General features: G+C 36.9%; 2 protein-coding genes across 2 annotated transcripts; one reads left to right on the top strand and one right to left on the bottom strand.

Annotated features, from left to right (window-relative positions):
• Positions 1 to 213: 213 nt before the first annotated feature.
• On the top strand, positions 214 to 2,843 carry RGE1 (basic helix-loop-helix (bHLH) DNA-binding superfamily protein). The gene is made up of 3 exons (XM_018115177.2): positions 214 to 716; positions 1,336 to 1,791; positions 2,459 to 2,843. The coding sequence occupies exons 1-3, from the start codon at positions 375 to 377 to the stop codon at positions 2,552 to 2,554; spliced, it is 894 nt and encodes a 297-aa protein (XP_017970666.1). The 5' UTR covers positions 214 to 374; the 3' UTR covers positions 2,555 to 2,843.
• Positions 2,844 to 5,365: 2,522 nt separating this feature from the next.
• On the bottom strand, positions 5,366 to 7,040 carry PUB26 (plant U-box 26). Its single transcript, XM_018116562.2, has one exon. The coding sequence runs from the start codon at positions 6,845 to 6,847 to the stop codon at positions 5,597 to 5,599; it is 1,251 nt and encodes a 416-aa protein (XP_017972051.2). The 5' UTR covers positions 6,848 to 7,040; the 3' UTR covers positions 5,366 to 5,596.
• Between the last annotated feature and the right edge of the window lie 7,011 nt (positions 7,041 to 14,051).

Here is a 14,051-nt window from a genome sequence, read left to right as displayed (position 1 = left end):
TTGTGAGAGAAACAGTGGGGGCACGTAATGTAAAACTAGTTTTATGGCAAATGCCAAAGTAAGGTGGGGGCCATCATCAGGCTGTGGGACCCTTGGAAGGGAGAAAGAGAAAGAAATCTTTGTTACAACGCGCTTCAGGCTAAAGCCCTATATATATACATATCCGTTTTTGTTTTGATTCTCAGTAACGGCGCATTGCCTTATGATTGTATTTTGGGCTCTTCCTTCACTTCCCTTCCCTTCCCTTCTCCAAGCACAATCCCCCTGTCCCTCTTTTTTCACCTTTTCTTTCTTCCTTCTTTGCCACCTTTTAAACACCTCCTCTCTTCTCTTCTTCTCAGCTCTCTCTCTCTTTCTGGCTTTGCTATACCCAGATGTCTGAAGAAGGCGGCCATGATAGTTTTTTGTTATGGGATAGCCAGTCATGGGCTTTATCCAATTCAGACAATAATTCAGCTGGTAGTGAAGAGAAATCAGGCAAGAACCAGCAAGAACAAGAAACTTTACGTGATGAGGCCAAGAAGAATAAGCGAGGCCGTGGAGGAGGATCAGTCGGAGAGAATGGGAAAGGAAGTGGAGAAGTGAGAGAAGGGAAAGGAGGAGGAGGTGCTGAATCAGATCATGAGATGCATATATGGACAGAAAGAGAGAGGAGAAAGAAGATGAGGAACATGTTTGCTAACCTTCATGCTTTGCTTCCACAGCTTCCTCCTAAGGTAAGCAAAAGAAAAAACAAAACCTTGTCAAGATTAAATTAAGGTCGCTAATAACAAAATAAGTGATGATACTTTATTAGAGGGCATGCTGTTGAAATGTCGATACGTTGTTTCTTCGTGAAAAAGCAAAATAAAAGAAAAAATGGTGCTGCATGTATACCCTGAGTGCAGCCCAAAAATGCAGAAACCCTCCCTTATTTGTTTGTTTCTTAGTGTTTGGGTTCCTTCTAAGGTTGTTGGCAGAAGTTACCTACGTGTATTAATAAGTTTTTGACAAATTATGAGAACTTAATAATTACGAGGACAAAGGGAAGAAAAAGTACACCAGGCCAACTAATTTCGTCATTCTCAAAAGAAAGTAAAAAACGTGTCACTTATAGTTTCAGTTATTGAAAAGGATTAAATGAATACATATAGTCAGATTGCTTCCTTTATTTGTTTATGGTTAACATGGAAATGTATTTATTGGAGCTGAGTTGTCATAATCTGCAACCCAATTCCTATTGACGGTTAGTCTGAACCTGCAGGCAGATAAATTCAAGAAGTTTTCAGCATTTGATTGAAGATTAGGATGTAATTATTGCCTTGGGGTTAACTTCATCGAATTTATTCTGTACAGGCTGACAAGTCGACCATAGTTGATGAAGCAGTAAACTACATCAGAACCCTACAACAAACTCTCCAAAAGCTACAGAAACAAAAGCTGGAGAGGCTCGAAGGTGCCATTAATTTTGGTTGTGAGCCCTCCATGATGACCACCCAAAAGCAAGCTCTTGATTCAAGGGAGGCATTCCTGGCTGATCAAGTATCTTCAAGCGACCTGGCCAATATTAGTGCAACCAATTTTTCGAGTTCTCTTTCGGTCTCTCAGTTCCCTGTATTATTTCAAACATGGACTTCCTCCAACGTTGTGTTGAACATATGTGGTAACGAAGCACAGATAAGCGTTTGTTCAGCAAAGAAGCCAGGGCTCTTCAGCGCTATTTGCTATATTTTGGAGAAGCACAAAATAGAGGTGATGTCTGCGCATGTTTCCTCAGATTCTGATCAGAGCATGTTCATGATTCAAGCGCAAGTGAGTTTGTACTTCATTCTCTGATCTCTGCCTCATATATTATCTATATTTGTAGCATAATTTGCTACTTCAAGTCATTTAAAGATGCTGGTTGCATGTAAGTTTACTGTAACATAATGTATGTCACAACCCCACTTCTCATAATTTCGAAGGCTATTTCATGGCTAACGACCCGGCATTTTTGTGTACCAAACTTCTAATAGCAAGAGATTTTTCTTTTAGACATTGTTATGAGCTAACAACAACCCGAAATACTGATTTATAGTACGTGAAATGTAACTCTTAGACTGGAAATTTCAGATGGTAGTGGCGCACTGAGAAATAGCTCATATCCTACTGGAATTAATGTGTGATCTAAATTTCATGACCTAGGGCTTGTATTAATGGATGAAAACCCCTGCAGATGCAACTCTAGGACTAATAGTTGACATTCTTGTTGGTGGAAATCCCTCAGATTTCTAGGCAATGTCCTTTATGTATTGGAAACTTACCAAAAAAAAAACGAGAATCTTGATTTTGACATATGAAGGATTTTGTCTTATGAATTCCTAATTAAATGAGATAGATCATATATAGAATAACAGCCTTTTATTGAATATTACATTAAATGTTAAAGCACCAACTTACATCTATCTCATACCAACTCTATGTTGGGTGTATTAAGCAGGCTGGAGGAGCTTCCAGTCAGCTGTCAGAGGCATTTCAAGCCGACGAAATGTTCAAACAGGCTGCAGGTGAGATCATGTGCTGGGTCTCTTCCTGATCATACCAGAAAACTTGGCCCTCAAATATCATTGCTTCTTTGGGTCAAAGCTACCAGAGATGGAGTAAATCTATCACCATCGGAAAAGATCCTTTTTTTACCAACTAGCTAGAAATACTCTGTTGAAGCTTTTAGTCTGTCTGTGCTTCAAGGTAGCTTTGTTTGTTCGAAGTTGCAGCCTTAGGATATGATTTCTAGCTGCCCTCCTTCCCTGGTCCGTACTAAAAGGCTGCAATCTCCAACCTAGCTATATATAATCATATTTTCCATAAAAGTACAGGCTTTGTGCTTCGCCCCAGTTAGAAATATAATTATTAACATGAAAAAAAATAGAGAAAGAAAGAAAATCAAAGATATTTCGATGCATGAAAACATTTTCAACCTCTTTCCCCTCATACTTCACTGATAATTATGACAGACAAATGATGCCGAACTCTCCAAATGTACATGTATAATTAATTTGGCACTAGTACGGGAAAGAGAGATAAGTTTCTGATTAGCATGTGGCATAAACTTCAATACCATGATCTTTTGGTCGTTAATCTCTTTATTTCTTTTTCTCTTGAAATGATTGAGTGAAATACTAATTAATTTGACACTAAGCTGTTGTTTTGGGCCGTCCAACCCTGTCTTTGAGCAAGGTATCTTGGGTCTTAGGTCCTTTCTGAAATTTTCTTCAAATAGAGTAATCTTTTCGGGTCAAGTTCTTCTCATGTTTTGTGGATCACATTCTACAACCCAAACTGAGGTGGATTGGGCTAAAAAATGGAAGTGTCAATGTCAAGATCAGGCTTGTCTAAGGCTCCTCGGCCCGAAATATAAACAAAGAGTAGGATATCTTTGTCTTTCAATTCTGAAGTTGAGGAACTCCTCAGGAAAAGAAATCCCAACGTCAATATCAAAGCTTATCTGGGGCTCCAAAATGTAAAGCAGGAAAAGGAAGGGCAAAATCAAGGATTAAAGCTCTTCCAGTTTATGAATTATTGAGAAAATATATGTAAATATCCAAATGTTGAATAATATGAAATGTCTTTACAGCAGAAGTATGTAGCAACTGTACAGGACATATATTTCTTGTCGCGTACGACGTTTGAGAAAACGAGGCGTTGCTCTTCCATTGTTCACAAATCACAACCTTGAATGGATAAACCTTGATAATTATTTCATCTTTTCTACTCCATGTGACACAAACGTGACTGATCAAATCAAACACGAACAAAGAATAATGGGGAGAAGAACTGTAAAAAAGAAACAAGGGAAACTTGTTGCTGCATGTTCCAAAGCGATTCCTGTAATGGTAAACAACAATTTGATTCTGCCCGAGTTGAATCATTGTATGTACGAAATTGGCAGGCCTTGGCGTTGGCAATGCTTAATGTGTTCATGTTCTGGGTTCTGGTTGTTTTCGAGTAATGTGTCAAAAACACTTGATGAAGCTTTTCTATGGTTGTCGTCAACCTAAGCCAATCCGGAGAGCTACTTGCAAAATCCACCGCCATAAAAACTCTCATCTTCTGCAGATTATTTCCAGGCTAAACACCCCCCATGATTTGGCAGAACATGGGTAATTCAACAAGCGCCAAATTCAAAAAAGTTATAGGGAAAACATTAATGGTTGGGTCCCAAGTGCTGGAAAAATAAAAGAGGGAGCGAAGACAAACGAGTTCCCCATTTGTTGTTGTGACCAAAAGAGTAGGAACAAAGTTGGTGTTTGGGGCATGTGAGCACTAGTAGCCATCACCCACAGGGAGGAAGAATATGAACCAGCCCATGTGATTCCATGGTTTTATTCCCACCAACATGTGAACCATCATCTCCCCACATCTTTAAGCCACACACATATTTTTCCATTTCTACCATTGGGGTGGGGAGGGGGGTCCTTCGGGATCGGGAGGGGACCCTACCCCTTCCCTGTTTCCATTCCATGATTCTTCCGTGGACCTCCAGCATGCACGCTGCACGCGAGTATGAAAAAAGAGCTAGCTATCTTTGGCAGTCCACGGTCAAAACGCAGTTCAAGTTTTCATTTGATGTGCCCTCTCAAGCCACAGCAAAAGGAGAGATTGAAAAAATAAAACAGATAGCCAGGAATTAACAGGGTAGCCCAAACAAAGAAATAAAAAAGGAAACCGAATTTTTACTGTCAGACCCTCTGGAGAAAATAGGGAAAAGGGGAAGAAAAAGATAGATGAAGGAGGTGGTCTGGAGTCCAGGGGACAAAGTTTCAGGGTTTGAATGTGATTTGTGAGGTTCAGCTTTCTATAACCAGCTATCAGATACTAGACCCGCGTTTATTCCCCGCTCAAAACGTAGACATTTTTATCATTTGATTGCCAGAAACTGATTCTGTGTACTGGGTTTGTAATTTGTAGTATTTCAGAGAGAAGCCAAAATTATTGTAACGACTCAACCTTTACAACAAAAACAGGGATTTCTTTTTTCTTTGTTTTGTGGTTGGTTTCAGGTGTTCTTGATTCTTAAAACAAATTCAAACCAAGTAGATGTGTTAAGGGGGGTGGGGGGGCTAAAGTTATAGGAATTTTTGAATCAGAGACAGGCCTACATGGTTATATCTAGTTTAGTAGTAACAGAAGCAGGTCAAGCTCTTTCAAAAAGCCAACGTTCAACTCTGATTTTCAGGAAAAGTCTGCCAACAGCTATGAAACATGTGTCGCACCCACCCAATTAAATCAAATCAAATCAAGTATTCAAAATTATTGAAGGCTTTGCAAGCTCTTTCAACCCATAAACTAATCATCCCTCATCAAGAGTTCCAGCAATATATGAATTAAAAAAAAGAAGAAAAAAGAATTGAATACAACAAGAACAGATCTATCTTTTTCATTTGCTTTCCTTAACAAAAATTCTTACGTACAAAATTACATACAAGAAAATTACAATCCTCCTCTATACACCCCATCTAGACCCTGAAATTTTAATTTTCGTTTTCCTCCTCATTTAAACAAAAATAACAAAATAAAACTCCCTCTCTCACTCTCTCTCTCTCTCTCTTTGATTTTTCGAAAATCTAGTAAGTATCAATCAAAAGGGTACGACTTCACTGCAAGCGAAGTCATCCGAATTCCCAATAGAATCTTCAGGCCACGAATCCCGAAGCAACTTCAGCAACGTTTGAGCCTTCCTCTTGGCCCTGTCCGTACAATCACTTTGAACCAACAACAGCAACTGCGTCAGGATACCCGCACTCACCGCGTCCCTTTGGCTCTGTTCCGACTCCGAACACAGCGCCACGAGCGCACCAGCCGAGTGCTCCGTGGCCCTGTCCGAAATCTTTAATATTGTCTTAACCAACAATGGAACCGTAAGCGCGTGTGCCGCAAACGCAGAACACCCCGAGGGGATCCGACATAACAACTCTATCGTCGCCAAAGCTCGTTCCGCATCGCACTTATCCAAATCGGCTAGCCGGTCGATCAACGTCTCCGCCGCTCCGGCTTGAACCGCTTTGTGCCTGGTTTGTTTAACTAAGCACAAGGCGAATAAAGCTCGAATGCTGATTTTTAGAGCTCGTGGATAAGAGTTGAGGTTTTTCAATAAGTCGGTGACGCCTTCGAAGATTTCATCTACATTGCTTATCTGAGCTCGGAGATCTGACGATCTTGTTCCGGCAACAACGATTTCGATGAGCGAAGCTGAGTTGACTCGGACTTCAATTGAGGAATGGAACAGGAGTTTTGATAAGTAGATTACTTTGTTTGAATCCGAAGCAATTGATGCGCACTCCGATTCGGTGAGTTGAAACATTACCAAAAGCGCCAGTGCCTCCTGATTCAACTCTGACGAACCAGACCCCGTGTCTGAAAATACGATGTTTATGAGTATTTCACGTGCGTTATGGGAGGAAATCACTGAACGGTTTTTGTCGGAGTCACGGGCGAGTCCCTTGAGCCGACGCAGAGCAGAAAGACGAGATTGAAACGGATTTGAAACGGAGGAAGCTTGATTCAGTAAAGACCGAACTACGGTAGGCTCGGCAGGTTGTTTAGGTGTAGGAATTCGCTCGATACCAAAGGCTTGGTTAGCGACGCACCAATCTTGAATAAGGCGGCGAAGGGTATGGTTCGGGATGAAAGTGAAGTCAGAGAGTGGGGCTCGAGTGACAGGACAAGTGGTGTTACCGGTTGCGACCCATGACTCGATGCTGGTTCGGTCATAGGTTTGGCCGGTGCTGACCGTTACAGGGTCACGCATGAGCTCAAGTGAGATTGGACACCTGAAATGATAAGGAACTTGTACGCCAACCAAATCTAATGGCTCTCTACTTCCAGGCATCTCCAGCGAAAAAAGGTTAAAAAAAAACAGTAGATCAGTTGAGGGGGTTGGGCGGTAAGGACTCTGAAAATTCTCTGTGGAATTTTGTATGGTGTCTGGTTTTGGCTTCAGGACTTATATGCAAAATTCGGAACAGTGCGACAAGTACCCAACAGCTATAAGGACGTGGTGGGACTGGGAAGGAGGTCGGGCTTGGGGGGAGGGGGGGGTCTGCTCTTATCTGACTAAGGGCCACACGTGTGGCATTTAAAAGTCCGGAACCTAACCCAAGAGTTGAATTGAGATAACACGGGGTGGGAAAGGTTTGGTCAAAGGAAATGTGCGACTTGGTTGGGCCCCACTCTTTCCAGCCTAAAATCTAACTTCTGTTTACATCAACAACTGGTGTGTAATGTGACTGATTGTTTATTTACTGTTTTTGAGATTTGATTGAGCATCATCAATAATGCGTTGGCCTTTGTTTTGCAATCAAGTCCTTATGCTTTGCTGTTTTCCTACATCATGCAACTATCTTTTGGGCGATTTGAGACTTACCTTAGAGTAGTAACAACTAATGAGATGTTGTCAGCTTGCTCCATTCATGTTTAATTTAAGTTAAATTAAACAATAACTTGTTTTGTAAAACACAATAATCGGTTGTGATACTTTAGGGAAAGAGAATTTGGATTGCCTCATTTTTCCTTTTCTTGAAAAATAAATCAAAGGAAGGGTGTTACAGTGAATTGAGTTATGTTCATCAACAATGCAGATATTTTTAGCTTATCTATCTTTTTAGGTGCTGTTTTTATGTCTATGCTTTTACTGGTTAGTAAGAAGACTAGCTTTATGCATGCTGTCACGGTTGGTTTGTATGCCCCATGGGAATCCTGAAAACAACATTATGTTAGGGCACGCTTTACAGTCTGGTGGGGTGTCACATCTTTCTTTGTGAGTGAAAAATCAAAAAGGATAAAATGAAAAAAAAAATGGACACCCCAATGGCAACCTCAATCTTCAAAGTGTACTGCATTTCAAGCTTTTGTGCCTTAGAAAAGGTGGCAAAGACTTTCAAAAAAAAAAAGACATGAAAAGATGGAAAAGGGTTTTTGAACAATGCGAATACCTTCAATTTGAAGTAAAAACCCTTTTCAAGCAGATAACTGTATTTGTTTAGTTGTATTAAGACCTTGAACTGGACGAAATCCTTTTTGACAAATTGGCTGTAATTAGGTTGACAGTGACATTCTTAGGGTTGCTTTGAGAAGCCAAGAAAGGGAGAAGTGTGACGAATAATCCATCAAAACCAAAATACAAAAAAGTCTTCGATTGAAAGTGTATTAACAGGCAGCATACATTCCCATCGAATTTGACTACTATATGAAGGTGTAGAATTGCAAAGTAAATTTGTGATGGGAAGGAATATAAAGAAATTGTGAAGGAACAAAATGAAATATGAAAAAGATTGAAAAGAAGGGAGGGGGGGAGTGCAATTGCAAGAACGAATTGAGATTAATTATTAGGTTTGAATTGTCTGCTACTAAAACAGTAGTAGTAGGCAGTCAACGGTCAAAGAGGAAGAGATAAACAGAGGAATGTGCGGGTCCAGGTTGTCTCTCCACCTCTTTATTCGAGCAATTAAAATCATAATTTAAAAAAAAAAGAAAGAAAAACAAATTTCCGTGGATAACATCAATAGGGTGGTTTCTAGATGGGATGGGACCCAACATAAGTGGTCGATGTTGATCAAGTGGGCCCCCAACAAAACTCCGTCTACGTTAACCAAAATTCCCTTTCCACTTTCTAGTTCCCTTCCCTCCCCCCCCCCCAAAAAACAAAAAAAACCTTACAGACCATGATGTGCGCCATTCTGTTGTAGTAGCAACAAGCAAATATTAAGTTGAGTGAGAAACAGGGAATCTGTCACATGTTTACGTGGGAGCAAGTGAATTGGAATTTTATTACCTTTTGGCTTGGAGAGGCTGCTCCGCTACGTTACTTTGGGAGCCTGCTAAGGAAACCAGCGTTCCTTGCTCTTTATTCAATTATATTTATGGGTTTTGGTAATGACATCTGTTTAATTTTTTTTAATTAAATTTCACAATTAACAATTGTACAATTATTTTTTAGAAATTAATTGTTATACCATGATTAATTCTTTATAACAAAACGTGTGTCTCTCTACCTTAATTTGTTGAGTAGACTTGCTACCAATCTGTTGGTTTTATGTCCAAACATTATCACCAGCTTTTAGCAAGATTTCTAATATTTGGGTAAAAAATTAAAAAAGAAAAGGAAAGAAATAGTGACTCAGTTTACGGCCAACAGTTGTCATAGCAGGTATTTGATTGACTAATCGAACAATTGAAGACCTCAAAAAGAGAGAGTATCAAATTACTATCAGAAAGGTGCCTAAGACAGAGCACAGAGCGAGAGGGTGGAGGGCTGGAACAGTCGGTGTCATCTAGCTGCGGAAGCACACGCTTGTTGGGGGACAGTGCGCTCCACGAGCCACGCCCCCTTGCGACCTTGCTGTCTCCGGTCAACCGGGCAACGCATTGCCGTTACAGCCTACACAATATTTGCCTGCCCCGATGCACGTGCGAAACAGCACGTGTTTCCAGCTATAAAATCCTTTTGTGTGTGTGTGCGTGAGAGAGAGAAAGAGAGCGAGGTTTCTTTCTGGTTTAAGAAAAAACAAAATCTTAAACAAAAAAAATAAAATAAAGCTCTTAACTTTGGTTCCTCTTAGCCTGCTACAATCCGCAGTTTGTGCCCCGGGTACGGAATTCTCTGATTCCTATCAACATTATCCAATGGGGTTTCTGATGACTCAAGACTTTTGATGGATCTCCATTGATTTGTGTGCCCTTTCCCTCCCCCCAGTTTTCTATTTTTCTACGCTTTTTTTAAATAAAATAGCACACCCAATTTATTACAATTTTATTTTAGTGATTATTTAAAAAATAAATTATATAATAAATGTGAGTAGGCAAGCTAATTGCCACCCAGCCAGAGCATCACTAGCAAGTATTAGAAAAAGTTATCCTTGGACAGTCATACTTACTGTAACTAAAGCATGTACGTTAGTAAGATAAAGGGCAAAAGAGGTACCTTGAAATTGTCATTGGTTTTGCCAACAAAAACTTTTCGATAATTTCCAAACTTTATCTCAAAGCGGATTCGTGAATCGATAAGCTTTTTATGTTTTAATTCGTTTGCTAAACAGAATCTAATCACAATTGGACTTGCATTCCTTTTATTAATCTTCGAACGATTGGATAATACAAAAGGCTTAAACTTGAATGGTGTCGTCTTTTCAGTCTACAAAATTAACTATTGTGTTAAGATATTTTTAGAAATTATTTAGCAGACAATGCTGTCTGTGCTTAGTTTCCAATTCCATGATTTACTTTTAATATCAGATTTATCATTGCAACGTTCTACATTTTTTTTTCTTCCCCAAATTAAGTAGAGATGTTAGTGTGTGCCTTATCATTATATACTTCACATCACTCGATCTAATTAAATACGATTATAGTATTTTATAATTGAGTTCGAGTAATAAATTTCCTATATGTCACAATTTAAATAAAATTTGAATAATGATCTTAAGATACCCAAAACTCTCTACCTTAATTATAAATAATAATTTTTAATATTAAATTTTATTTTTTACATTTTTTATTTATAAATTTTTTATAATTAATGTAGTATTTACTAAAATTTATTAATGGTTTTAAATATAATTTTAAATTGTAATTTATTTTATAACCTAACAATAAATTATTAATATAAATTAATTTAAAATTTAATTTAATTAGATATTTAATTTAATGAATTGTGTCTATAATATTCATTTACAAATTCAGATATCAATTCAAAAATTTAATCAAATATTTACATGGTTCGAATATATTATAAAATAATAGAGTTCAGATTATGATACTTAAAAAAATAATAAGTATCTTACTGTTGACATACCTAAAATTAAGATTAATACTTAAAAAAAACACTTAATTGCTATTATAATTTCTAATGGAATCTTTTTTTTCATCAGGTTTCAATAATTTACAAATAGTAATTAAAGGAGAAAAAAAGAAACTCCCATCAAATATTAACCGAATTCTTACGTTAAGATCGTAGTATCCTTTTTTCCTTTTTCCTTTATAATTTTCTATTTTAAAGCAAAATAATCGTAAATATGCATATATTAATAATTAATTCTTTGATAATTCTTGAATATAAAAGGTTGGCATTATTTCCCCTTCAGTGGGAGGGTCGGCATCTCTTTTTGGTGTAAAAGAAAGTTTGACTCTACGTGACGCCTTTATGCAAAATTAATAATTCTGCGTAAGCATGGTACCCAACCAATCTCATAAATGTTACAGCGAAGTCCACTATCCCTTTAACCCTCAATTAATATTAACTTAATCAATCAATTAACTCTTGACATATTTGAATTTTAAAAAGCAAATCTAAAAAAAACGATTAATTGAAGGAGATTATCTTTAAAATGGATAAGTTGCCACGGGAGTAAGGCTGCTTCTTGTCAAGAATCTCAAGCTCTTAAATGTACTTTTTCAGAGTTAAAGAATTATTCCTTTTGGGTATTTTTTTGAAAATACTATCAGAGTATTTAATCAACGATTACAGTGGAAAGGAGGCAAGTCTAGTTGGCATTGTGATTCGGCCTAAGATTTTATCTTTACGTGGTCCAATAATGAAATTATTGAATCCAACTTTCCACGTGGGTTGTTTTCGTGTTCACCACGTGTCACTTTAGTTGTGCTGCTGACGTGGTCCATAACTAACTTGGATCCTTTTATTTTTTTCCTTTTTATCCCGACTGTATTTTTATATTGTGTGGTTGAGCTCTCCTCGTGGCTCTTTAGTTCCATCCAAAGCTAAAAAGTCATGAAAAGTTTTTTGTGGCATTGATTCAAATTAAACTCAAGCGAAGAAAAATGGTCAATTTCATTACATTTGACATTCTAAATTTTTGTAAGGACTATGCTGTAACAGGAAATTTTTTGTTCACATTAACTAGCTTAATCCCACCCATAAGCATGGAAGAAAGACCGAATAGGGTGAGAAGATTAGTAACAAGAGATGGATAATATTAATCTGGTATAATTTTTTAAAAAATTAAATAAATATTTAGTTAAATTTTTTACGTTCCTTTTCAATCAAATAAATTTTTATAATTTTTATTACTTGTCGTTTTTTATCATATGACGTTTATATGATATATTGATATGTCATAATTCTGATAACGTGGTATGTTAATGTAAAATAATTATATAATAATTTGATATTTTTCATTATTCACTTCAACGGTTATATCAATATCATATGAGTATAAAATGATAAATAATATATTGATTAATGATAATTAATTATAAATATATATTTAATTTAAAATAAAAATATAAAATGTTAATTTTTTAAATATAAAAATTTAATCAAATAAAATAAAAAATATTTTTTAAAATTTTTTAAATAATTTAAAAAAATTTTCGAGACAATTAATTTCTACATCTCGATTTTCTCCTATTCCATCATATGCATATAAGAAAGAAACAAAGAAAAAGCTTGGGTGTTTTTTACTGTTAATGAGTACTACGATTGAAGAGGTGGCATGTAAGTGGGGACAGCGAGTGAGTGAACGGGTTGAGGAAAAAAAAATCAGAACAATAAAAAAAGTAGTGATACGAAAAGTAGTCAAAGAAATGGCAATAATATAAGTTGGGTTGCTTTCAAATTGGCCACTGCTAACAAAAAAATTTCAAAGATGTTAATTGGTCAATGTCATTATCACATTTTGAGTATTACTCCTTGGGGGCGCATGTTAGGCGAATATAAAGCCAATTGAGCCCCCATTAGTCATGCCAGAAACTGATGCCCTCCATGTCATGTTCCTGAAGATTGAGAGAGCAAAAAACTCCATATATTTTGCCTTTGGTCAGAACTTCCACCCCCTTTTTTCCCCTCTTTATTCACCATGCTTTTTTGATCACATGTTACTTTATGAAGATCTTCATCGTCATGCTTAACAGATTTTCCTTTTTTTTTTTTTATACACTAATATTACTAAAGTTTTAAAATATACAAATACATTGAACCCAACTTAACTGGGAATCAGTGTTTTGTCGAGAATGTCATCAAGTTGATGTTAGATTGTTTATGACTTTAACTTACAAAACAAGTGAAGAATTTCACCATTTCGACGGGGGGTCTAAGGCTAATGATGAGACACTAAAAAGCTACTTTGGGTTCTCTTTAAAGAATTGTGAATTTCTCTCCTTGAAAAATAGATGCTACCCAACTTTGAAGAGTTATAATTCTTAACCAAAAGTTAAAAAGAAAAGAACTTTGTATAGAGTATGATTAGATTGTGTAACTTTAGCTGTAGCAATAAATAAGAAAGAAAGAAAGCCCATGAATTAAATCAAAGCAGTCATTTTCCCTATGGGAACATGAGGCACTAAGGCAGATATCAAACATTCCCACAAAATTTTTAGTGGAGCACTTCAGCAATTAATCCTATCATCATCATATCAAGGTAGGGAACGAGATGACTTTTGTTTTTGTTTTTCTTTTTTTTTTGTCATGCATTGTGCTATCAATTCAAATCTCATCACAAAATTTAATCAAATCAGCATATCCAACGCTTTAATTAACTAAAATTTATATGAAGAAGATGTTTAGTATATGCCATGTTCATCCCATAATTATATTATTCTTTGTCCTTAGCTATATGACACAAATTTCACCGGATTCCCCCCTACCTACCTACAAAACGTATATTCCAATTCTCACTTCATGAGAGAAGTAAATTAAGTAAATAAAAAAGGCAAATTGTTTAGATTTTTGGTGTTGACTTAATTGCAAGCACCGTTGGAGCCAATTAAGTTTGCTGCATGTTAATGTATCATTTAATCCTCGAAAGGGCTTTAAAATAAATGGATTAAGGTTTCTTGAGCTGTGCGCGAACCGACTGCAGGAGTATTTTTAATGCTTTTAAGTGCCCCTGATTCATGCCCGATTAGCTCTCAAGTCATGGACCAATTAGTGAGAAGGAGGGCAAAAAATTGGAAAATGAAAGCAAAAAGAAACCAAGAGAGAAACTCTTGCCGCTGACCACCCCTTGACCCAGTAAACAAAGAAGGCTGGAAGGGAAACCAGAGTGAAAGGCGCTGGCCTTTGCCCAATTTACTTTCAAGAT

This window comes from Theobroma cacao, chromosome 2 (assembly GCF_053813885.1).
Source record: "Theobroma cacao isolate CCN51 chromosome 2, ASM5381388v1, whole genome shotgun sequence".
In the NCBI taxonomy this organism is placed as follows: domain Eukaryota; kingdom Viridiplantae; phylum Streptophyta; class Magnoliopsida; order Malvales; family Malvaceae; genus Theobroma; species Theobroma cacao.
The sequence above is the reverse complement of the archived record's forward strand: the minus strand, read 5'-3'. Positions and strand labels throughout refer to the sequence as shown.

Excerpts from the sequence above, each read along its gene's own strand:
- RGE1 (XM_018115177.2), top strand. The coding sequence starts at position 375 with ATGTCTGAAGAAGGCGGCCATGATAGTTTTTTGTTATGGGATAGCCAG. Across the intron at positions 717-1,335 it reads TTCCACAGCTTCCTCCTAAG|GCTGACAAGTCGACCATAGT; the intron begins GTAAGCAAAAGA and ends TATTCTGTACAG. Across the intron at positions 1,792-2,458 it reads TGTTCATGATTCAAGCGCAA|GCTGGAGGAGCTTCCAGTCA; the intron begins GTGAGTTTGTAC and ends TGTATTAAGCAG.
- PUB26 (XM_018116562.2), bottom strand. The coding sequence starts at position 6,847 with ATGCCTGGAAGTAGAGAGCCATTAGATTTGGTTGGCGTACAAGTTCCT.